The sequence below is a fragment of the Rhinolophus sinicus genome, linkage group LG07 (assembly GCF_036562045.2).
Source record: "Rhinolophus sinicus isolate RSC01 linkage group LG07, ASM3656204v1, whole genome shotgun sequence".
Lineage (NCBI taxonomy): Eukaryota > Metazoa > Chordata > Mammalia > Chiroptera > Rhinolophidae > Rhinolophus > Rhinolophus sinicus.
Genome location: NC_133757.1, coordinates 11,763,948 through 11,789,905, shown reverse-complemented (window position 1 = coordinate 11,789,905; position 25,958 = coordinate 11,763,948). Strand labels below are relative to the sequence as shown.

The 25,958-nt window shown below is 48.4% G+C and overlaps 1 protein-coding gene across 1 annotated transcript; it reads left to right on the top strand.

Annotated features, from left to right (window-relative positions):
* The first annotated feature begins 7,875 nt into the window (after positions 1-7,875).
* Positions 7,876-25,299, top strand: LOC109444099 (pancreatic lipase-related protein 2). The gene is made up of 13 exons (XM_019725241.2): positions 7,876-7,977; positions 8,274-8,322; positions 10,679-10,833; positions 12,260-12,385; positions 14,188-14,322; positions 15,048-15,159; positions 16,620-16,739; positions 17,222-17,341; positions 20,479-20,597; positions 21,114-21,243; positions 23,355-23,466; positions 24,357-24,524; positions 25,175-25,299. The coding sequence occupies exons 2-13, from the start codon at positions 8,274-8,276 to the stop codon at positions 25,236-25,238; spliced, it is 1,410 nt and encodes a 469-aa protein (XP_019580800.1). The 5' UTR covers positions 7,876-7,977; the 3' UTR covers positions 25,239-25,299.
* The last annotated feature ends 659 nt before the right edge of the window (positions 25,300-25,958 follow it).

The window sequence follows — 25,958 nt, the reverse complement described above, 5'->3', positions numbered from 1 at the left end:
GAACTCACATCTCACCACAGCAGTTTCAGGGTCTGGCCCCTGTTCCTAACCGTCGGTGGCACGTCAAGCTATTATTGAGCTTCAACCATGAGCGTGAGGAAGTTCCAGATTGTTCCTTGAAAGCAGATGTTGTGGTTAGGATGAAAGAAACAACTGTATGTAGCAAGGGCCTTATGTGAAGGGCACGAGGTGAGTGCGTAATGAACAGTGGTGATAATGACGGTAGGTGTGGCACCGGGCAGGAGTGAGTGGAGCCCGGGTGGACACCCCTTTGTCAGTTTTGCCCAGCACTGGTTCAAGGTCTGGGCAAGGCAGCATCATGTTGGCAAGAGCTCAGTCAGTGGAATGTAGACTCTGCCGACACCACTAAACACCGGCTCTGTGCCAGGCACTGGAATGAGAGGAAAGCACAACCAGTCGCAGGCACACCCAGTAGCAGGGAACCCAGTACATAAATAAACACCACCATGCTGTCTGATACATGCAAATAGCAAGGTATGTCCCAGGACAGGGTAGCCCAGAAGAGGGGGGGAGCAAGACAGAAGGCTCCACAGATCCATTGGTTCTAGGCCCAGACTTACAGGGAGACATCCTACTGAGTGCAGGCTAGGAGGCCAGCTAAGCGGAAGAGGTCCCTGAAGACATCCAGGCAAGTGGTGAGAGGCCTGTATAAGGACAGTGAGTGGAACCAAGACGTAATGGAGGGGGCTCGACTGATTGGCCATGGGTGACAGCCCTGCTCCCTGATCAAGGACAGGCTGTCTCACCTATTTCCCAGACTAACAGATATGGCTGATGACTTGGGGGAAACAATTTAAAAACAGAGAGGAACCTGAAAACAGTATGCAGCACAGAAGGAGGAAGCCAGTTGGGGGACGCTCCCTTAGGCTGTTGGCTACACCACAAACACTCAGCAGAGGCCCTGCCCTGAGCCTCAGGGTGACCTGTGGCGACCCGTGTGACCTGGGTCTTGACCACAGGTATAGTGGTGGCCATATGCTCCAGAAGCAGGGGAGGCAGCCGACAGAAACCAAGCTGGAGTGGGGCCAGGTTCCTGCTCTCTCCTCCCATGACCCTTTGCTAGAATGAACAATGTCCTTTTATCAGATGTGCAACTGGAGGAAACTGCCAGGTTCCAAGGTCACTGCCATGGACCTTGACTACTTATCAGTGTGGCCATCAAGCCTCCACTTCCTGACACTGCTGTGGAATCCAAGCTCAGCTCCGTACATCATGACCCTAACACACCGTCCTGGGAGATGGGGAGTTTGGGGCTCTCTGTGGTTACTCGGGGATACACCTGCAGTGTCTCTGTGGCCCTGGCCAAATCTGGTCAAGTTTCCAGATCTCAGAGGCTGCATGGGGCAAGTTTGATTGGGCTTTGTTTTTTTAAATAATAAAAGTGGCACATTGTTCAGAATGCACATGGATACAGCCTTTGGAGCAACGAAAATATGCCATATTCAATATCCAGTTTAGTGGCATAAAGTTCAGAGAAACATTCCATCTGGTTGGAAGCTCTAGAAAAGGCACTGAGCTGGCGGTCAGGCTGCTTGTCAGCCCCGGTGGCCTTGGGCAAGGGATTTCCACCTCTCTGGGCCTCAGCTTTTTCATCTATAAAATGGAGGCAACAGGCCAGCCTGGCCTTCCTGGTCTTGTTGTATTAAGTCTCTAACAAGAGAATCAACAGCACCTTGGGAATGGAAGGCTCTAGTCTAAGTCAGGGTGCAGTAAGGTGAGCAAAGCAACCTGATGAATGGGGCCACAGTCTGGCCCCAGGCCCAAAGTTACAAGAAGGCGGTAGGCACGCAGAGTGTTGGGTCCCTGGACCCACAGTCGTGCTTGCTAAGGTGGCCTCGTGCCCACGCAATGCAGACCCCACAGTGTGAGGCTGGCCCTGCCCCCTGGGGTATCCGAGGGCTCAAGGAACTAGCAGATGAATGCTCCATCCTGGCAGAATCACCTCAGGTCTTAAATATAAAAACAAGGGGGAGATTCCCAGGTCCCCTCCACCCCCCTGACTGATTCAAGAACCCCCTGGGCACAGGCCTTTTTTCATAGCCCTCAGGTGATGCCCGCGGTGAAGGTCCACCTGGATACACAGGAGTCTTAGGTTCCCAGGGCTGCAGGTATACTTTTCTCTGAGAATTTATTGATTTTGTGTTTTCATTTTAATGACAATCTGCATTTTTACCAATTATAGAGACTAAGTTGTTTCTTTGTTGTGGTAATTTGCAGGAAGGCTTTTGTTTCCTGAGTTGACGTGCAATAAAATGAGGTTAATGGGAAAGGGGGGTGGGGAGGCGCATGAGAATTTTTTGCAAGGATGGTATCATTACTTGCTCAGGTCTGAGAAACCTTGGAGAGTATGACATGAGACTGAAAATGTGGTGTCACAGGCTTTGAGAGCAGAGCGTTCCCCCTGGAACCTGGAATGGAGGAGCAAGTGTGGCGGGAGGAGCAGGGATGGACGGAAGAGGACTGAGCCTGGGGGTGAGGGCGAGGCCTCAGGGGTTACTTATGAGGCCTGGAGATGCAGCCGACATCCCTGGTTGGGGAACCACAGGTGCAAAGGCTCCGAAGAGGGAAAACGCAGGTTCATTCCAGAACTGTGAGTCCTTCCGTCTAAGCCATTGTAAGGTAAGAAGGCACCGAGGGGGTGGCAGAGGCCTCACGGTGTCCGAATTAGTCAGCCCAAGCTGCCACTACAAAGTACCACAGCCTGGGTGGCTCAAACAATAGAAATGTATTCCTCAGTTCTGGAGGCTGGAAAGTCTGAGGCCAAGGTGTCAAAGGCTTGCTTCCTTCTGAGGCTGTCAGGGAGAACCTGTCTCTCCTTGTGGTGGTTGTGGCAAACTGCCATTTCTTGGCTCATAGAAGCATCACCCAGCTCTCTTTCTCCGTGTTCACATGGTGTCTCCCAGTCTGCATGTCTCTGTATCCAAATTTCCCCTTTTTATAAGAACACCAGTCATATTGGATTAGGACCCACCCTAATGAACTCATTTTTCCTCTGCAAAGAACCTGTTTTCCAAATAAGGTCATATTCGGAGGCTCCAGGGTTAGGACTCAGGCATATCTTTTTGGGGGAAACACAATTCAACCCATAACAGTGGCCAACCTTGTGTGCCTGGTTTAGGAGCTTGGTCTCCACCTAAATTCAGACCTCTCTCCAGAGGATCCCCCTCCAACTCATTTTCTTTAGATTGAAGCCCAAACGACATAGCCCAAGTACAAGCCCTCCTCCATGTGCTTTTCCTCCATTTGTAATTGTGTAACTCATCTGTATGTATTTGTAGGTGATCAGTGTCCGTGTCCCATGGGACCATCAGTCACATGAGGGCAGGGGAGGAGGGTGTTCTGGTCACCTCAAAGCTGGAAGAGCACCCAGGACATTGCAGCCACATAAATGAGTGAAAGAACATGTGAAATGTGCATCTGAAAGTATCAGGTAGCACCCACAGGATGAAAGCTGGGAGGAAGCTGAGTGGGAGGAAAGTGGGATGCAGTGCCCCAGAGAGAGGCGATGCCAGCTATAGAGGACAAGGGCAGGGGGAAGGGAAGGGAGGGGACACATAAAAGAGGTGTTGAAGGAGAGAAGCAAACAAGTTTCATCAGGCACCGGGGTGCCGGAGAAGGAGGACCCTACCCTCTCCCATTCCCCGGGCAGCTGGCATAACTCCTCCTGGTCCTGACCCTGCCAGTTGCCAACATGTGGCCAGCAAATGACTTTTCCCACAGGTGCTGGCCTTCCCTTCCTTCCCAGGGCAGACAGCTGGCAGAATCTCAGAACAGAGATTCTGGCAGAATCCCCAGAGAGGAGAGAGGAGCTGAGCTGGCCCTGCCACAGGCAGTCTTAGGACTGTTTAGGAGACTAGTGGGTCTGCCCTCAAACACTGGTGATTGTGGCAGGGGTGCCAGCCCTCCTTGGGGGGCAGCTTGGTGCAGGAACAATATTCCTAAATTAGTAGCCTAGATTCCACCCATTTCACAGGTCAGCAAATTGAGACCTAAAGAAGGTGAGAGCAGCAACAGCACCGTAGGAGATAGAGCCCTAAGATCAAGGCCTACTCTCCCATTCACCCTTAACCTAAACCCCTTAACCTTCAGAAGTTCGGTTGTCTCGGCCATAAAATGGGAATAAACAAGGTGCTCTCTATTTCTTGAGCAATTTACAGCTCTAAGAGCTACAATTTGATCACTGCCATTTCCTCTTGGGACACCTTTTAAATCAACCTAATTTATTTCTAATACTCAGCTCTCTTTCATGACCCTCAACACCTATCTTTGAGATTATAGTACCCAGATGTGTTTGCTCAGTTTATTTCTCATTACCTTGGGTGTTGTCACTTCTTGGGAGATTTCTTATTCTCATTGAAAGGGGGGTTTGGGTGGTGTGCTGCCTCGGGTGACTCTTGCTTAGATAGAAAGATGGCGTCCTTGCTCTAGGCTGCAGTCTGCACAATTTCCTATAGGATCCCAGATTTGAAAAGGACCTTAAAAGTAGATCACCTAAATCAACGCTCACGTGGTACTTGGCTTATGTTCACCTCTATTCAAGTTGTAATGTCACCCATGTGGGGGGGGGGTCACTCCCCACCAACAAATCCCTATTCTATTTTCCAATGATTCTAACCTTTGGACAGTTTTCCCTTATATTGAGTAAATCTGCCTCAGTGAGTCCCTCAAGGACATGGGTGACAAGACATGCCCTTGGCATTTAGGACAGAGCCTGGTGACCTGGAAATAATAAGAATGGAACTATAACCCTCCCTCTTCTTTCCAGCTCTTCTCTCTAAGGGTGGCTGTTGACCAGATGAAACGCCACTCAGGTAAGAAGTCCCCTGATTCCTTGACTAAACTGTGGCTGGAACAAGGAGAGCATGAATGATGGGACACACAGATGACCTGAAGGTGCCTTACTAAACCTTTGGCGAAAACTACAACCAAGTCACAAAATGGGTTAGCTGCTATGAGTGTGGGCGGCAAAACCAAAAACCCAAGAACTATACTTTCCTAAAGAGGACAGAAACGCTTATTAGGAATATGGAGTCAGGAAAGGGAGGTGCCCACGGCCTAGCTAATCCCCCCAGATGGGCCGTAGGCCTCTGAACCACATTCTCTCTCAGGAAGAGGCCAGTGGCCAGCTACGTCTGTCAGGACCCCAGTGGAAAAGAGATGGTTCTCTCAAAGGGCTTATCAAAGGGACTATTTACAGAGGTGTGGACAGGGGTAAGGGAACCCACCAGGGCCCCTGAAGCCCCAGGGAGTAGCAGCAGCTAGAAGCTCTGATTTCCCTATGTCCTGACACCCGGAGGGAGGGAGCTGTCATAAGAATCTGGAAGGAGCTGGGGCCATAGACAGAGCTGCTTGAGAAGAGGTGCAGTCCTCAGGAGAGAAGTGCACACATTGCCCACCCACAGCACAGAAGGGAGGGAACCTGGGCAGAAATACTCTAACCTCTCCCTCCTCCCAACCTCTGACCTCCAGGGATGCCTCCCATTGGCTGAACCCAACCAGAAGGTCAAATAGCACAGGAAGCCACAGAAGCATCCTCCAGGGCACAGAGCAGGGAGGAGGAGGCAGGAGGGATCTGGCAGTTATCCAGCTCACCAACTCAATGACTCATTAGCGTCCCAGATCCCATCCTTTCATGCAGCAATGTTTCATCCAACAATGACCAAAGTTTACTGATCACCTAGTACGTACCAGGCACCATGCTAGGGTCTGGTGACACAGAAATGACTACACAGCCCTTGACCCTTCCACCAAGGCAATGTTTGAACAAATTATCGCTGAAATATATGAACATATCCCAATTGGAAGGGGATAGAAAAAATGAGGAACGTGATAAGAATGTAAAGGAGGGTGGGGTCCCACTCGGGGCATGGAGGAAGGCTTCTTTGAGGATGTAACCTTTAAGCTGACTCCTGGGGGATAACTTCAACTTAGTCAGGGAAAGAGTGGCAGCAACATGTTTCAGGAGCAGGAAACAGAATATGCAAAGGCCCGGAAATGGGCACTTTCAAGAGACTATACACAGCCAGCCCATGTGCCTGAAGTTCAGTGCACAAGAGAAAGAAATTCAAGGGGAGGGAGGGGAAGAAGGCAAGGTCCAGGTAACATGGCACCCGAAAGCCCATGGGAAGGAGTTTGGGTTTTCCCGAGAGCAATGGGCAGCCGCTAGCCCCATGTCATGGGTCTAGGGCTTCCCTCCAGCCTAATTACTGTCCAGCCTCCTCAGTGGGGTCTTTGATGAGCCTTTGACCTGATCTCCTCCGCTGCTGGATCCCACCAGGGGCAGCGGGCTGGAAACATTAAGCTTTGGGTATTCAGGTGCAGGTGACCCCATTCAGGCTTCATCATCCCTTTACCTGTTCCACAAACCTTGAAGAAGCCAAATTTTCTCCACTTGAACCCTCAAGAAATTGCTAGCAACCTGTGTTTCTGGGATTGATCAAAAGGCAGGAGTGGAATGTGAAGTAACTACAATGCTCACCCAACACCTGGTGGGAGTTTACCCAGGTGCTGGCACTTTGGAAAAGTGTTCGGCAGCTGTGTCCTAAAGCTAAGCAGGCACTAACCCCAGGACTCAACAATTCTGCTCCTGGGGATAAACCTCAGAGAAATGAATGTGTATGTCCACAAAACACTTGTACTGAGCTAGAATGTTCATAGCAGCATCATTCATAACAATCCCAAACGAGAAAGAACCCACATGCCCATGAATGCTGAAGGGATAAACCAGCTGGGATATATTCACAGAGAAATACACCAATATGACCCAGCAGTGAAAAGGAACCAACTACTGACACGTGTAACAACATGGAGGAATCTCAAAACCATGTCGTGTGAAAGAAGCAAGACACGAAGGAGCATATGCTGTCTGATTCTATTTATATGCAATTCTAGAAGAGACCCAACGTATCCATGGTGAGAGAAATCAGAGTGTTGTGGGTGGGGGGGTGAAAGAAAGATCGTGAGGAACTTCTGGCAGCTAGAAATGTCTTATGTCTTGGGATATGAACAAATGTATACACAGACAGGGGTATACAATTGTCAAAACTCATTAAACTGTACTGAAGCTTGAACTTAAGATTTATGCACTTTGGTGCATCTAAACTAAACTATGCATCAGTTTAAAAATGGCCAGACGGCACCTGGCTCTTCACCCGGGTTCTCCTCACAGCAATGAAGGAAAAAAAAACACTTCCGCCTTATCTCCAGGTCAAGGTACAGTCAATGTAGCTAAGGAATACTTTTAAACAGACCATATTTTTTCTAAACAAGGCTGTATTTAAACCGTGTTTGTTTCATTCTCTCCAGCTTCTTGGATAACAGGGTTGCCTTTGTTTTTGTTTTCTCTCCAGGTTCTTGGGAGGGCAGCCCTCCACCCACCCCACCCCCAAAGTAGAGGAGATGTGTATCTTCATAAATAGCTACTTCCTAATGTGAGGAAGTGAAAACTAGAACACACATTTTCAGCACACATTTCAAAATGCTTCAGAACATGTGAAAATAAAACAAACAACAACAACAAAACCAGGCACTTCCACGGAACAGCAACCTTCAGACGTCCCATGCCTGCACAGCTTGGCCAGTCACTATGGCAACAAGACAGGTTTGGGGTTTGTGTTTCCAAAGGGATTCTGAGTGGGAGGCACTACAGCTTGGCATTTCCCTGTTGTCACTGGGGGAACACAATCTTTTGGCAGCGGAACGTGTACATTCAGATTAACAGGGTCCTTTTCCATGCCCAAAGTCAGTTTTCCTTTCCTCGAATCTCACTTTATAAACAGTCTTGCTCCCGGCGGAGAAGGCTGTATGTGTTTATGATAACCTTGGTTCAAAGCACACATGGGCAGAGCCCTATCTGTCCTGCCTATCCTCTCCTCCAAGGAGTCCAAAGGATAAAGCCTGGTTATAAAAGGCCATGGCCAGCCTGCTGGGCTGTGAGTGGAGCTCTACTGTATCACAGTAAGTGCCTGCCCGGGCAGGGGTTTGGCAGGGTTAGGGCTGCCAAAGGGACAAGGTCCCGATGGGGAAGAAGCCACTGCCGTGGGAGGCCCTGAGTCCAGGGTCCTGGAGCGGGGCTGCCCAATTCCCTGGGTGTAGGGAGGCCTCAGCCTCAGGGTCCCTGCCTGGAGGGAGAGCTCCATGGGGCCCAGGCGCCGGGCTTCCGTTTCCCTCATTTTCCTGGGTGTGCCCCTGCTCTGTCTGGGTTCAGGGACTGCCCACACTGTCTGTGTGTGTCTATATTTTCATCCGTGTAGATGCCGCCCATTTGGATCACCGGCTTTCTCCTGCTGACCACAGTCAGAGGTGAGGATGCTCTCTCTAGCCCTTTGGGGAGAAAGTGACCATGCCGGGTCTGGCCTTTGGGTGAGGCCGTTAGAGGCAGCAGTGTCATCATAATGAATAGCATTATCATTATTTCAAGAAACACGACAATCACCACCATTCAGGGTGTGTTGTTGACTCTGGTAAACACAGGGCAACATACTTGACACAGACGGCCCTGGGGAATCCAGGAGTCCTGTTCTGCCTGCAAAGGTTCTAGTGGCTGTGAGAGGGGTGGCAGAGGTGGCAGGCTGCTGGGGCAGGTGGGGGGTGGGCATTCTTGGCAGGTCCCCAATACCCTCAGTCCGTTGAGTGGACAAGTGCATGTCCACAGACTAAAGCCACGTGGATGTGTCTTCCTGAGAACTCCTGTTCTGCCAGGCCTACCCGATGAGCCCACCCTCCTGCCCATGGCCTGCCTTTCATTCTTCTCAGTTCCCATGTCGGTTTCTCCAGCTCCAGCCTGAACCTCTCCTCTGGCACCCTTCTGCTGGGGCTTTCTGCGACATCATGATTCCTCCTTCTTGTCTCCTCAGCTTGTCCCCAGCCCACTCATGCCTTCCCTTCCATCCTGGCCATGTGAAAAGACCTGGCTCCTGACAGCAGAGCCCAGTGGGTCCATGTGCAACTCAGGCCTTTCTGACCCTTCTTTGCTCATCTGCTGCCTCCTCCTGCCCTAAATGTGGGCATTCCCCAAAGGTCACTTCCAGGCCTTCTCTTCCTCTTGGCTTCCCCTTTACCCAGCCTCTGTACCCCCACCTCCCAAGTTCCGGCAGCTCCTCCAGAGATTCCCACCGTGTCTCAAACTCCATGCTCAGGCACCACTCCCTAGCCGCATCTCCCCACCTGTGCCTTAATATCTACTGTCATCCAAGATGAGAATGCCCATTACCTCTCCAGGCCCACCACCGGGGAAATGCCCCAACACCAAGTCCCCATCTCTCCCATGCTCTCCTGCCTCTGAGCCACCTACAATTGGCTTCCCGAAACACCTTCATGGAGCACAGGTTCCCCACCCCAGGCACCAACTCAACACCCTCCAGCCCCTCTCCCACAATCCACCTAACAGCGCAGGTGTCTTAACTTGGCCTTCAAGCCTCTGAATTTACCTAAAGTGTTGCTTCAGCCTCCGGCAGCCCTTCCTCCAGAACTGGTCTCTTCCTGGAAGGAATTCTATGCCATCATTATTCCTTCCTTCTCAGATTCCTTTCCTTCAGGGCAGAGTTTATACCTGATTTGTCTTTGTGCCTCTGCAGTGCCTAGCTTTATTCCTAATTAAACTTCCTCAGTTCAAATCATGGCTCCACCACTGGCTGTAACTTTGGGCGGCTTACTTTTGTCTCTCTGGGCCTTGGCTTTCCCATCTGTAAAATGGAAGCAATTCCTTACTCATTGGGCTGTTTTGAGGCTTAAAAGGGATAACACTGATAAAGTACTAGTGTGGTATCTGGCACATAGTAAACAACAAGTGTTAACTATTACCAGTTGTTGAGTGAATGACCAACATTTGGTCCCATCAGTTTAGGAGTTGAGGAAGCCTAAGAGAGAAGATCCATTGTAATCCTCTGGATTTGATCATGTCACCCTCAGTGACCACTTTCTGTGAAAATGTTTATGCTGTCGACTAGGGAAAGGACTCTCAGATTTAGATACAGTTATTTAGGCTATTGGTTGCTTGTATGGAGCCCTTATTCTGATGTGAAAATAAATCATCCCAGTGTTAAGAAATTTACCTTTTCAAAGAACAACAGGGAAAATCTGAAATGGCAGAGAATACTTTGGGGGGAAATGTGTGTTAAAGGATGACATGAAGCTATGCGAATTGGGCAGACACCCATGAATGGCTGCTGTGTGCCTGGTCTGTGCTGGATGTGATGGAGACGTTAGGATAAATCAAGTAGTGTGTCTGCGCTACAGAATTTGTAGGCACTTGATAAATACTTAATGCTTGATGGATTCACGTAAGGGTCTATCTGGGAGTTTCCTGGAAGAGGTACTTTTAAGCCAGAAGGTTCCCAGGAATTCGCAGCCATTCTTCAACTGGCCTGATGCTAAGGCTTAAACAGCATTATCCAGCGTCCCACCCCAGACCCTCTGAAGCACAATCTGAGAGAAGGGCCTGGGGATGTGTATGTGGGATCCACACATTCACACCCCCAGCCCCCAAGTGATTCTTGTCACCATGGAATTTGGGGAACGCTGACAACAAAGAGAAAGACCCACACTGGCCTCCGCCAGCCCTGTGCTGCACCCTAAAGGGTCCTGCTGTGTAGCTGAGGTGACATTGCTCCTGTTCAGAACCTGACAAGTGTCCTGTTTGTTGCTCGTCCTGCCCCAGGAATGGAAATCTGCTATAAACCTTTTGGCTGCTTTTCCGATGAAAAACCATGGGGCGGGACCGTTCAACGGCCTTTGAAGATGTTTCCCTGGGCCCCCAAGGATATTGAAGCCAAATTTCTCCTGTACACAAATGAGAACCCGAACAACTACCAAGTAAGTGATTGCATGATGGGTGGGTTGGGGTGCCCACGCCGGTCGTGTAAGGAAAACTGCACTGCCATGGCACTTTTCTGGTGATGCTCCCTCGCCGTTGTTAGACCTGCAGCCATCTTAGCTCTCTGCATCATAAACCCCTGTGCATAGCTGATGAGACCTATGGATGCCCAACCCAGAAAAGCACACATTCCACACACTTGTGCACAGAACTTCAGGCTTCCCAGCATTCGAACCCTATCCCTAGAAGGAAGGGGATACGAGCAGCATTTAGGGAGAAACCCAGGCCTGGTATATACCCAGCAGGGCCTGTCTTCTTTCTGCCCCAGGCAGTGCAGGAGTGAAGCCTCTCGGGGTGGGGGCGGGGGATGTAAATCCTTCCTGAAGAGCTAGAAGACAGGTGGGGGAGAGGGGACATTTAACCACAACAGAGAAGAGGTGAGACCCTGGGAGCAGCCTTCAGTTGGGAGGCCTGCCCGTTGACAGCAGGACAGGCAGCTTCCAGGTCCTTAAAAGTGACCAGGAAGAACTTGCTCCGAATTCAAGCTGCTCACAGCTCCTGTCCCTGATAGTTAAGAAATCCAGGTAGATCTCTGAGGTCAGCTGCTGTGGGATTCTAGGTGACAAAATCTCCACTCAGAGCCCCCCACTGGAAGTCTGCTTGGCCATGGTGGTTGGGCTGTTTTTTATCTTGTGATCCTGGAGTGGGTCTAAACAGGCTCAGGGCATGTAGAAGTCTGTCCTTAAGTCCTACAAGCTCAAGATGCCCCCCACTACTCCACTGAGCTGCAGCTCCCCTCATGCCTGGTGCTTCTGGCCCAGGGGTCATTCATCTTTTCTGTACCAGGGACCTCTTCCACCATCTGGGGAAGCCTCAGGGCCCCTTCTCAGGATGATGCTTTTAAATGCATAAAATAAAATACAGTGGATTATAGAGGAAACCAATTATATTGGAAAACAGTTAACAAAACATTAGAAAGACAAATATGCGACATAGTAATTAATATAGGTGTTGCTTTATTATCTCACTAAATAATAAGATCTAGGGATTGATCTAATAACTACTGTCACTTAAAATACTAATGCATTTAAATTATTTTTAATGTATCTGCAACAACTGTAATGTGACATAAAAACATCTGTGACTTGCATTGGTGACAGGGTGTTGCTAAGACAACTGTGGCTTATTGTCCAATTTCATAATTAACAGAAATGCTAGCTTTCAGTTAGGGGTTAATGAAAATAGAAAGTCTATGAACTTGGACTTTCTGAATTCTATCCTCAAACCCCAGGTCAGGAACTCCTGTTCTAGCCCGACCCAACTTCATGGGAACTAAACCCATGACCTCACTTATTGGAACTGTCTCTAATAGGTCTAAACCTTGGAAAGGCCAATATCCAAATTCATCTTTTCTAATTTAACCAGCGGATCTCTCCCACGGACCTATCCACCATCGAGGCTTCAAACTTCCAACTGGACCGAAAGACACGCTTCATCATCCACGGCTTCATAGACAAGGGGGAGGAGAGCTGGCTGACCGACATGTGCAAGGTAGGGGCCCACCTGCTTCACCTGGCCACTCTCAGGTGAGACCAGCACCCAGTACACAGATTCAAAGACTGCACCCCCAATGCCCCTGAGACTGGGAAAGGACATACTTCAGAGAGAGAAGTCTCCTTCCCAAAAACACTGTCGCAACCCTGGATTCTCAGGACCATCCATTGTCAAGTTCTGCCGACCCACCAACTTCTAGCCAGCCATCTCCTCGTGAGGCTAAAGAGACCCAGAGTCCCATCAGAAAGTCCCAGAGGTGGAGAATACGGGAAATTACCTGGCATTCATTTGATGGTTTATATAAAAACCCTGTGTGACATAAGAAAGAAAGAAAAATTTAAATGTACCCTCTAAAGCACCACTATCCAGTAGAACTTTCTGTGAAAGTGAAATGTTCTAAATGTGCACTGTCTAGATCCAGAGCCATTGTGCTAACTGAGCACTTGAGATGTGGCTAGTGGGACCAAAGAACTGAATTTTAAATTTTATTTAATTTTAATTCATTTTAAATAGCCCCATGCACCAGTGGCTGCAGCATTGGACAATGCGGCTCTAATGTTATCATGAATATTCGTAATGAGTTCTTATTCATAACATCCATTTCCCAAGCACTCACTATGAGCCTGACATTTTGAGAATCATTTCACAGTTTTTGTCCCATTTAATACTCCCAGCAACATTGTAAGAAAGGTATAGTTATTGTTCCCATTTTACAGATGAGAAAATAAAGGCACAAAGAGTTCAATACTTGCCCAAAGTTGAATCCAGAGGTGGCATGCGAAACCAGATCTTCTGTCATAAGACACCACAGTTTGTGTCTGTACGATTTCACCTGTAGGAAGTAGCCATGAGCACGGCTCTTAGCTTAGTCTGCACTGGGATAGACCTCAACCAGCTTCTGCCCAAGGGATCTCTGCTCTTCTTGAGGTTGGGGTGTTCACATGTGCCCCCAAGTCCCAGAAGGAGACTGGAGCTGTAAGAGTCTGGAGGGGATCTGGTCTACTATGATGCCCTGGCCTCCAGCCAGCTCTTCCCCACTTCAGTCCTAAGGGCAGTCCAGGGTACCCCAAAACGAACACAGGATATGGAGCGGCCCTTTCTGACATTTACTTTTCCCCCTCAGGGGACCAGCATTTCTGTTTCACAGTAGACTGTAGTCACACCACGTCATATAAAAGAGGCATGTGTCTGGGAGAGTTGTAGCCTATCTTAGTCTAAATTTTATCTCATTAAACGTGTCCCTTAATATCGTATATCTCCTACCTACACATTGTTGTTGGGAACATAAAAGCAGTTCCCCCGTGGCTTCCACTGTCTAGTACAAGGGTCAGCCAACTTTGCCTATAAAGGACCGAGGAGTGAATATTTTAGCATTTGTGGTTCATAATGGTTTCAACTCAGCTCTGTTGTAGCTGGGAAGCAGAGGTAGACCATATGCAAACAAATGGGTGTAGCTGCGTTGCAACAAAACTTTATTTATAAAAAACAGGTGGCTTTGGCCCTCTGATCATAGTTTGCTGAGCCCTGATCTAGTAAGTGATCTTTTTGATCTGGCTGTGTTAGTAACCATCTGTGAGACCTTAGACAAGTCACTGACTGCATTCCAGGCCTCTGTCCACACCTGTTAAGTGAGGATAAGATACCCAGTTTGTGGTGACGTGTGAGGATTAGAACAAGCGAGAGGAATATTAAAGCTCTGACACAAACTAGATGCTCGATGGGTGTGAATGCCTGTCTCTGGAGTGCGCCACCTGTGCCTGTTAAGAAGTTGGTTTCTCCCTCTTGTGTTTCTTCCCCAGAAAATGTTTAAAGTGGAGGCGGTGAACTGCATTTGTGTGGATTGGAGACGTGGCGCCCGGACAGATTACACCCAGGCCGTGCACAACATCCGGGTGGTCGGAGCGCAGATAGCTTTCTTAATACAAGGACTGTCGGTAAAACCCTGCCTGGGCCACATGCTGAGGGGAGGGGGCAGAGAGAGGGACAGGCGATCATGGCAGTGCACCCAGAGGCAGCCGGGACGGGTGGGCAGGGGTCAGGCCTGGAAGCCTGGAAGCCCAAGATGGGCCTTTCCTCAGATGAAGCTGCAACCTTCCTCCCTCCCAGAGTGTCCTGAAGATCCCTAGTTGTGGGGCCTGAGGCAAACTAACCTTTGAGCCCTAATTTCCCCTTCTGAAATAAGCCTTCCGTGCAGGCTGTTCTGGGAATTTGAAAGCAGGCCGGGCTGCTGAGCAGTTCTCAGCCCAGAAGATGAGTCTGCATTGTCTGACAGCCCATGAGGGAAGGCCTTCCCTTACAAGCCTTCTGGAAGATCTATTCCGGGGAACCCCAGGCCTGGGTCCACTACGCAGACAGGCCCAAACCCTGCTGGGGATGAGGGGAGGGAGGCCGGCAGTGGCCTGTGGAAGCAGGCAGCGCACATCCAGTCCGGGCCAAGGCGGCCTGCAGTTGATGCAGCGGCCGCTGGTCAGCACTGTTGGTCTGTACACCAACCGGCCCGCGGGACTCGGAGACTGCGGCGGCCCAGGGACCGGGTCGCGCTGCCCTAGGCGGTCCTGGAGCCGAGGGTTGCTTTTCCCAGAGTCCTGCCCCCACCCCCAATTCCCGAGCCAGCATGTCCCCACCCGGGGGGAGAACCTGACGCGCCATCCTTCCGCAGACCGAGCTGGGCTACGGCCCCGAGAACGTGCACCTCATCGGCCACAGCCTGGGCGCGCACGCGGCCGCGGAGGCGGGCAGGAGGCTGGAGGGCCGCGTGGGCAGGATCACAGGTAGGGGCGCGGGGATCCGGCTCCCGTGCCGGTGCCTGGCGGGGGAGTCCCACGGCCAAGGACGCCCCTACCGGTCTCCCGGGAACTGATTTGAGGTGGTGCCCCTACTTAAATTAAAAAGTAATTGCCCATGTATTTTTTCATGTGTATTAGAAAATATATGATTGTAAATAAAATGCATACACACACACACACACACACACACACACACACACACACATTTTAGCACCTTAAACCCACGAATTCAGGATTGTTGTTGCTAGAGTATGAATAGGTAAAAAAAAAAAAAAAAAAAAGTAAAATGATTTTGTACATTAATGCATCAGTTCCACAAGTACTTCCTTATTGGTTCTCTTTGCTGTGCCAGGCACAGGCCGACAATGAAAGTGGCTGAGACCTGCACGGGAGGTACTCAGGAAATACTGAAGGAATCAATGAATGAATGAATCACTAGGCAAAGGGAATGCACACAAGACATAGACACAGACAACTACTGACTTTGTATGGCCGAATCAGTATGTCACTTTGGCAAACAGTTCAACGTTTAATGACTGTCTCCTTTGTTCAGGGGGCTCTGCTAGGCAATGGGTGAAGAATAAGGGGATAATAGTTTATGGAGAATTTTTCAGTTTGTGAAGTCCTTTCTCTTACATCTTTTCGTGGGATTTTTCACAATAACCCTGTAAGGTAGGTTGTTGTTATTCCCACTTTCTGGACTAGGAAACTGAAGCTCAGGGAGGACAGGCACTTGACCTTGAGTAGAATATAGGTCTCGGTGAGGCCTGTGTGCCATGCTCCTTCCATCCTCTGCTTCTCTGTGAAGATGAACTAGGCAGAGCCCCTGCTTCAGGGAATGCAGTCTAGCCAGGCAGCAGACAACTAATCAGGTAAATAAAATTCAAAGCAGAGTTAATAAAAGCACAATAATTCTATACAGTGTATATGGAATGGACTGAGAAAGGAGAGGCTACATTTTCCAAGAGGAGGTGGTGTTTGAGTCAAGTCTTGGAGGGGAAAGATTCAGATTAGGGGAGAATGTAGGGAAGTGAGTCACAGGCTGGAGACAGCATAAGCAAAAACACAAAGGAATAGACAGTGTGGGGCTCAGGACTGGGGGAAGCTGGGAGAGGCCAGGGAGCTTGCAGTTGTGGAGAGCAGTGGCCAAATAGTAACAACTGAGAAGCAGAAAACAAGGAAAAGGGAACTGAGGGCACCACCTGGGTCCTGCCTGGAGCCAGGCACTGGAGGCTTCTGGATGCTTTGACAGGCAATGACCCACCTGTAGCCTTTCTGTCCCAGCCTCTCCCAAGCAGACCTGAAGATGTAGCCCCAATTCCCCCAACCACGGCTGCTGGGCTACGGAGACTTTTGCCCAGGAATCCCCATGGCTTGTGTGGGGACAGGGGTTAGATCCTGGCTTGTTATATAATATGACCTCACTGCCCACCTCCCCCTTTCAGGACTGGATCCGGCAGAGCCATGCTTCCAGGGTACTTCTGAGGAGGTTCGGCTGGATTCATCCGATGCCATGTTTGTGGATGTGATTCACACGGACATTGCTCCCATAGTTCCTTTCCTAGGTGAGTGTTTCACCCCGTCTCTTGGTGACAAGCTATAGCTGATTACAGTGGGTCCAGGTAGCCCATGCACACACATTCTGCAGGGATGGTATTCAAAATGGTTACCATCCAAGCAGGAATAGCTTGGCCATCAACCAATTGAAATGGGTGCCAGTCACAAATACGCAGCTAGTACAGTGCCAATGGTACCAGCCTGTGGCCCCAGATAGTACCAAAAAACACTTCTCTAGCCTATGGAAGGTTGTTACTCTTCAAACCCTGAGCCCTTCCCTAGTCTGCCAATATCCAGAGTGGCAGATGTGTTTATTGATGTTTGACCTGCACTTGCAAAATGCAGTTAATCTTTGAATTTCTTTCTTTCTTCTTTTATCAAAGCTTTGGTGATAGTTTGTTTTGTTGGAAGGAGTTCAACACTCTCTGTGGCCACAACCTCACTTGGGGACCACTTAGCTCTTTGCTCACCTCTGCTTCCAATGTTTCAGGTTTTGGAATGAGCCAAAAGGTCGGCCATCTGGATTTCTATCCAAATGGAGGAAGGCAGATGCCTGGATGTCAGAAAAATATTCTTTCAACCATCGTTGATATAAATGGACTATGGGAAGGTACGTGACTCAGAAAAGCAAGACAGCAGCTGCCCCACTTGGGGAGAAAGCAGAGTGTGTAGACTGGTCTCCATCGTACTGAATTTGCCGCTGCTTATGGTGTGCTCATTCTGTCCTAGGCATTTTCACAACAGTGTCATGAGATAGTGACTGATGAGCCCTATATTACAGGTGAGGAAACTGGGTCAGAAGCGTTAAAAAACTTGCTCAAGGTCACTTTATATTGAAGCCCAATTTCTGGCTGCAAAGCCCTGACCTCATGCCCCAGCCTGTACCATCTGCCCCCTTATCAGGATGCTGACAGATGAGCTGGAGGGACACATTGGCAAATGCCCAGCTCTGGCTTCCTCCCCCTGTCCCCGCATCCTACCTTCCGTGCTTGCTCCTTGAAGGGCATAAGCAGAGATTTGAAGGGCTTCGACTTTTTTGTGATTTGCTGTTATCAGGCAAGGGACCGAGCTGGTAAGACCAAGTGGGGCTGTGCTCTGTGGGTTTAGGAAGCTTGTGCGTGGAGGGAGAGGCCTGGAGGTCTGGGGGGACAAGCCTTGTGTGTGCCAATGTAAGAAATGTCCAAACCTATAGAAATTGTTTTTGAGTTTATTTGAGCCAAACTGACCACAATTAGTGGGAAGCAAAACCTCAGTGGATTGAGAAAATGCTCCGGAGAATGGCAGTTTTGCAGCTTATTTCATACATTAGAATAAAAGGAGGAGACGTAAAGAGGGTTACCTGAAATCTGTGGGTGGTAGATTAAAGGGGCAGGAAAAGGCAAAGGGAGGGAAACGTCTGGAATTGGATAAAAAGTATAAAGGAGAGACACACATTTCTTTTACATTTGTGGGTACAGGATAGTTAATAATGAACATTTACAGCACATAGAGATGGTATTCTGGGAACGAGATAACAGTGAGGTTATCTTGCTCTTCTGCTCAGGTGCCAGAGGTGGTGCCCTGCAGGGTCTGGAGAAGAAAATTACTCTGACATTTCAAAGCTATGTTATCTTAGATGCACAAAGACACTAGACAGGCTCACTTAAGGTGAAGATTGACCTTTGTCAAGGACACTGTAGGCCTAGGACGTGACTACCCACCATGACCTGCATTCAGTTAGGAACGTTTGTGTTGAGACCACCCTATGTGGTTACTTTCGGTCTCTGAGTTTGTAAGGCCTGTCATGCTGGCCTCCCCTGAGCTTGTCAGGTTTAGTATGTGGCCCCTGTTTCATCCGCATGTGTGTCTCCGTTTACCTGAGAGAGCACACTCGGTCCCCCTAATGGTAGGTGACGTAAAGCAGCATCTCCACGAGCTGCCCTTGCTTTGGCCGCTGCTCTGTCCCGTTGCCCCTCCCCTGACACAAGCTTCACTCTTCTCCCTGAAAATGGAGGCTTTGAGTCTGTGATCATTTCATTTTAGTATTTATTTTCTGCTCTGGGAGTTCCCCAAGTCCAGGGCCTGTGTCCTGAACACCCCAGGTACCCCAGTACCCTGCTCAGGGCCTGGCCCAAAGCAAGCACTTGGTACAGTCCATTAAATTGAGCTGAGTGACCTTCTGTGGCATTGGAATATTCTGTGTGTTTGATGAGAAAGAATAGAGTTGATAAAGCAGCAACCAACAGCCCATAAATGGAGCCTTTGACACCCTCGCCACCTGGCATCAGGTAACCCCAGGGAAGACGCGGCTGTTCTGCTCCCTGAAGGAACACCAGAGTCACAATGAGGGCTGCCCCCTCCCAGAACTGACGAGCAGGGCACACATAATAGGAAGGAGCCCAGGTTTAATTAAAGAAGCAATTTAGAGCGAACAAGCCCCTGCACACTGGAGCGTGTTGCTATTGTGTGCAGCTCCCAGTCACCCAGGCACTGGGCACCGAGCAACAATTAAATCCACTGGCTTCTCTATTATAGGATCACTGGGTAGCAATTTTGGATGAAAGAAACAATTAAGTTTGAAACAGGTTGTGTTGTCTGGTAATGAGTGTTGGTGTGGGGCGCAGAACCGGCTTCAGCTGGAAGTCGCTGGGTCTTGGGGCAGGCGGAGCTGGGGGCTGTGGAAGGCTAATCCCCCCAGCACAAAGGGACCGTTTCTTTCTACATGAGTGGTGGATAAAGGCCCCCAGACCCCCCAGAAGTGGTCCCCAAGTATGTCTGCGGTCACTGTGGATCACTCCAGGGGAAGTTCTGTATCAAGTAGCTGGAGAAATGGAAAAAACAGTTTTGCACACAAGAGGACTTTGGTTTAGAGTAAAAGGTAGTAAATAAAATGCAGTGAAAGAGTGGTCCCAGGCCACAGCGCTCTTGATTTCCACTGCTTTTCCCTTGTGCCTGGAAGAGAAAGGAGGAGGGATTTCTCAGTCTGAGGCCAGAGGCACAGAAAAGCTTGGTTCCTGCAGTGTGGTCTGGAGTTCTCAAACTGCGGCCCTCTGCGGAATGCCACCCAGAGCAGCATGCCATTGGCCTTCACAGTGACTAGTTTGAAAATGGGAGTATACTGGTATCATGGAAGCATGGAAGCGTTTTCATGTAAAAGTCAAGATACTGGCTTTTCGTGAAAAATCAGAAGACCAAACAATCTGAGCTTTTAACATTAACAGCTGGCTGACCTGTGTAAGACCCCGTTTTAAAACTATTGCTATCTTCTCTCTCTCTCTCTCTCTCTCTCTCTCTCTCTCTCTCTCTCTCTCTCTCTCTCTCTCTCTCTCTCTCTCTCTCTCTCTCTCTCTCTCTCTCTCACTCTCCCTTATTATCCTCTGTATATATTTTTTCCTCACTTCCCCCCACCCTAGGCTTCCAACCCTCATCATCCATTTATGTTAGATGCCTGGCCCCTGGGGTGTTGGACAGACATGCCTTTGACACCTTGTCACTCCCTAGCAATAGCCTGGCCCTGAGTAGACCACAGTGATGGGCAGAGGAAAGTGATTCTTAGCCAAACACCATTACTACACAAGTCCCCTAATTTCTGACTTGCTGCAAAGTATGTCAAAGTCAAGGACAGAAATTTTGAATTGTGACCAAGATGTTCAGGAGTCCCAACACCCACCTGTGAAATGTGAAGGTGATTCCTTACCTGGTCAGAATGGCTCAGGCTTCAAAAGTGAAATACCTCCTGTGAAGCTGCCATGCCCTTTGCTTTCTCAGGAACCCGGGACTTTGCAGCTTGCAATCACCTGAGGAGCTACAAGTATTACGCAAGCAGCATCCTCAACCCCGACGGCTTCCTGGGCTACCCGTGTGCCTCCTACAATGAGTTTGAGGAGGTAGGTCATGGCAGGGGCCCGGGAAAGATGGCGGTGCCTCTGTTGGTGGTGGTTTTGTCCCTGTGGCTTGGAACAGAGCAGAGATGGAACTCCATGATTAATGGGAGCGGGTACTGGAAATGCTGAGGCTCACAGAGGCTTCCTCCTCCCCTCCCGGGAGTGGGGTGGCAGGAGGTGGATGGCACAGATCTGACTGGGCTGGGCCTTCCCTAGATACCCAACTTTTCATTCTGGAAAATTCCCAATTGATGCATGCATGCGTGAATCAGTGGATAGGGGGTAGAGTGGGTAGATGAATGGAAGGATGGACAGGCAGATGAGAGGATGGGTGAGGCATGGATAGATAGATAGATATTAGGTTGGTGCAAATGTAATTGTGGCTTTTGCAGTTATTTTTAACCTTTTAAACTGCAATTACTTTTGCACCAACCTAATAGACAGGAAGATTAATTGATTAATTGAGTGAGTGATTGAGTCGAAGGCCTATCACTGACAAATTTTATTTTTTCCCCCTAGAAAGGCTGTTTCCCTTGTCCAGCCGAAGGATGCCCCAAAATGGGGCACTATGCTGACCAATTTCAGGGGAAAACCAGTGCTGTGGGACAAACGTTTTTCCTGAACACAGGCGAGAGTGGTAACTTTACTCGTAAGTTCCCATTCTACCTATTTAAAAGTTGCAAATAATTTTAAAAGGTATATCAACCTAATTTGTTAGGGTCCTTGGTAGCAATGAACAGAAACTCAACTCCAACCAGCGTAAGCTCTAGTGGAAGGACAGTAGAGTGGCATTTGTCTTGGGTCTCACATTCTCCCCTTTTACCAGTAATCCTGACCAGTGGAGTAAGGACCGTGATTGGCCCAGGCTGAGTCACATGTCCACCCACTCTGTGGACGGGAGGGGGGCGGGGAGCGAGGGGGGACAAAGTCACGGTAATGATTATCGATCATACTAGTCCCCAGTCCCCCTACATACATACACATATGAACATAGTATGTTTTGTTGTTAACCTGCCCCTCTTCTCATTTAAAAAGTGCAAGATAGTAAAATCATCAAGATACATTCGTTATAAGTAATATTACATGGTAGTAGCTAAATAAAAGAGCGGTTATTTTCCAAGGGAGTTTTAAATTAGAAAAAAAAATGATATAGCACTTCACAAAACACTTTTTATATACAATATTACATGTAATCCTCACAATGCCGACCATAGAAGATAACGGCGTGGCAGTATCTGTAAAATCTTAGAGCATACTCCTTTAACCCAGAACATACCGCAGGAAAACACTTGCATGTGTGCTTATGAAGGTGCATGCAGGGATGCTCACTGCAGCATTCATTTTAAAACCAAAAGATGGCGGGGAGAAACCTAGACATCAGCAAGCGGTAAACAACCAAATACCGTATGCCACGATTAAAAAGGAGAGAGGAAACTTCTAAGGCACATTAAGTGGAAAGGCAAGTAGCAAAATAACATGCAACGTATTACGTACCAGTCAGGGTCCCAACAGGAGATGGCACTCATCCAAGTGGTTCAGATGAGGAGCCCTCATTGAAGGGCCTACTTTTGGAGATGTGGACAGGATTAAAGGGACAAACTAGGGATGCTGAAGCATCCAGAATCCAGTGTCTACGGGGCTCTGGCATGGAGTGCCATCACAGAGGGACGGTGCTAGTGCCAGACACCTGATACTGGAGCAAGAAGCAGCAGGGAAGCAAATGCCTCCACCTGTCCCTCCTGCCTTCTGATCTCCTGTCCAAGCCTCATATGGGCTGAACCCAACAAAAGAAAGCAAGCAGCAAGGTCCCAGGGTAGGGACAGCCTTCCGGAACACAGGGCAGGACAGAGAAGGGCAGTGAGTCAGTCTGGGGTAGGGATTGGTGGAGAGGAAAGAGAATAACAGGGCACACCCTTTACAGAAGGGTGGCAGGAAGCCTAGATTCTTTTATGTACGTGTGTGTGTGTGTGTGTGTGTGTGTGTGTGTGGTGTGTGCGCGAATGCTCACAGAAAGCTCTAGATCTGGGTTTCTCAAACTCAGCTCTATTGATGTTTTGGGGCCGGATAACTCATTGTTGTCGGGGGGCTGTCCTGTGCATTGCAGTATGTTTAGCAAATCCGTGGCCTCTACACACTGGATGCCAGCAGCACTCCACCCACCCACCCCATTCTCCTGGTGTGACAATAATGTCTCCAGACAGTGCCAAATGTCCCCAGGAGGCAAAATCACCCCCTGGACTTGATTAAGTATAGAGACCAAACTGGGAAGAACCTGGGATGGAGGACAGGTAGGTGGGGTACTGATGAAGGGTTTTGTTTTGTTTTTTAATTTATCTGGGTTGTTTTTCCATTGAGGATGTGTCTATTGCATGTGAAAAAAAGCCAAAACAAAAATCAAAAAGAGAGCAGTAGGTCATTTATCCAAATGTTGGAGTCACAAACATCCCCGTTTACCTGTGGCCTTTCCGGTGTTGTGGTGTATACCGGGACACAGGTGTAGCAGCCAGCCTCCTGTCGTCCATCAGAGCACATACATTGCTGCACTGGGAAGAGATTCTGCCTAACTGTAGTATTTCCTTCCCCCTGAGTCCCTCACCCTCACCTAGAATGGAACCCCAACTTCATTGAAGGAAACCATTAGTCACATTCCCCCTTACCTCGCACCCATAGGGGATTCAGAGCTTGGAACAAGAATGCTTCCATGGGGTCATTTTTTTCAACAAGGTGAGTTAATTGAACTGATTGTATTTCTTTGGACAGGCTGGAGATACAGGGTATCGGTCACACTGGCTGGAAAAAAGAAAGCGAGTGGCTACATCAGGATTGCTTTGTATGGAAGTAATGGAAACTCAAAACAGTATCAAATTTTCAAGTAAGTTTGATAGTAAAGTGAAATGACCATACTTTCCGTAATACATTTTTCATAAAAGACTGACTATAAAGTGCTTTATAAATCTAGCCCTCTATTATACAGAACTATTGAATCCTAGAATGTCAGAGCTGGAAGGAAGTCTTAGCATCTAGCTCAAATCACCCCATTTCACATATGAGAAAAGTGAGGCCCCGAGAGGAAGAACTTATTAGACATGTGCTAACTCCTGGAATGTCAGTCATTGCTTCCTTCTGGCCTAAGTTTTATGAATATCAAGTTCTCCTTTGATGAGGCGCATTTATATGGCAACTCTCTCCCCTCCAACACACATTCCATCCCCCACACATGCTCCACGTGACGCCTGAGGCCAGCTTCTTGTTGCTGTGGCAGCCTCAGTACCCAGCTTTTGCTGGGCATATGCTGTGCTTGGTAAATACGTGTTGGCTGAATGTGTAACTGTGCTGTAAAATTAGACTCTGTTTTTTTGCATTAACTTTTACATAATAATTTTCATGTTCAGTTAAAGTTCTTTGACAACTTCTTATGCTGCGTATGAGGTGCTCTTCTGACCCACATGTATCTTTAAACACAAGACATCGTATTAATTAGCTCTGCAGTGAACTTACAGGGTTAATACGCCACCCCAAAGACTTGACTTCCCCCTTGAGGAACAAACTAAAGACAGTGGAAATCTAGAGTCCATTATTGTTTTAAAGGGGTGTTCTTCACAAATACATGTGTGTCTTAACACGTCCCTCGATGTGTATGAGGTCATTCAAGGCATGTTCAGAAAACAGACAACAGCAGCTATTGTTTGGAGAAACAGCAGATTGCTATCGTCCTATGTAGTCCTACATCCAGCTGACATAACATTGAATGTCTGTTTTCAGAGGATCCCTCAAACCAAATGCACAACATACGCTTGACATTGATGTGGACCGCAATGTTGGAAAAATCCAGAAGGTTAAGTTCCTCTGGAACAACCATGTGATAAATGTCTTCCCGTCCAAACTGGGAGCTTCCCAAATCACAGTGCAAAGTGGTCAAGATGGGACTAAGTGAGTATCTTTTATTCCCCTTAACTCTAATTTTCTGTATTTATCTATCAATCTATCTATGCATCCATTGATTCAAATACCGACCCACCCATCTATGTATTCATTTCCACTTTGGAGCAATTATGAATAATGCTGCTTTAAACATTTATGTACAGATTTTGCTGTGGACATGTTTTTATTTCCTTTGGCTATGTACCTAGGAGCAGAATTATTAGATTATGTAATAACTCTATGTTTAACCTTTAGAAGAACAGCCAGACTGTTTCCCATTCCCAGAAGCAGTGTGTGAAGAACCCTCCAGGATCTTAACTTGACAGGGAAGGCCCCCTCAGGGCAGGCTGGGGCACCCCCGGCCCCTGACCTCATTGCCAGGCCCAAAGCCACAGGCTCACCGGAGACCCCCTTGGCTTTGTAAACCCTAGGCTGACACAGCTGACTCATGCTCAGCTTGTGGAAAGACCAGAGGAAGGGAGGGTGTTCTCTGAGAGGGTTTTGCTTACTAAAGAATCACTGGGACTCTGCCTGGTGTAGCAGAGCCTTTCAGTCAAAGGGACCTGAATTCTAGGCAGTTTGCTAAATGCTGTTTACTCATCTGATATCACAGTCCCACAAACTAATGAGCCTCATGCTGAAAATGTTTTCCTCCACAGGTATAATTTTTGTAGCAGTGATACTGTGAAAGAAGACGTTTTACAATCTCTTTACCCTTGTTAAAAATGTGGTGCTTGCTCTTCTTGTACCTCTGTGGTAATAAATTTTTATGCCCTTAGATTGATATTGAAGTGCTGGTCTGACATTCTCTATACGCTGGGGTCACTTTTCAGAAATGATTTTTGGGACTGAATCCCCCCACTGGCACTCATCTGCCACCATCTCTCTCAGGGCACTTTGTGTGGCCTGTTCTCATGAATTGTATTTCCTTCAATAATACAGTTCTGTCCTATTTGAAAAGCTCATCATTATTTCGCTGTGTTGCACGCCCAGCCTTTCACATCCTAGGGTAAGGAGCTGACCCCATGTAAGAGCAGCGTGCGAGGCATAAGTAACTCTGAGCAAGTATTATTTAGGTTAAACCAAGCCGGTGCCATAGAGGAAGAGGGGCTTAAAATAGAAAAAGTTAATACATGCACATGGCACAAAGTGCAAATGATCCAGAAGAATATTCTTACACAAGGTACGTCTTCTTCTACCCCTGCCCCCGACCCCCAAGTCTCTCAGTTCTTTTCCCAGAAGAACTTGAGTTTTTTCCGGAAGTATTCTTCTTATACAAATCTGTGTACCTATCTCACACCCCAGCCTCACCCCTGCCATTTTCCCCCCAAACAATACACACCATTCTTACCTTGCTTTTTGCACTATCAATAAATTGGATAGTATTCTCTAATGGTTCAGAAAGAGCTTCTTCATTCTTCGTAAGGCTTTACAGATTCCACT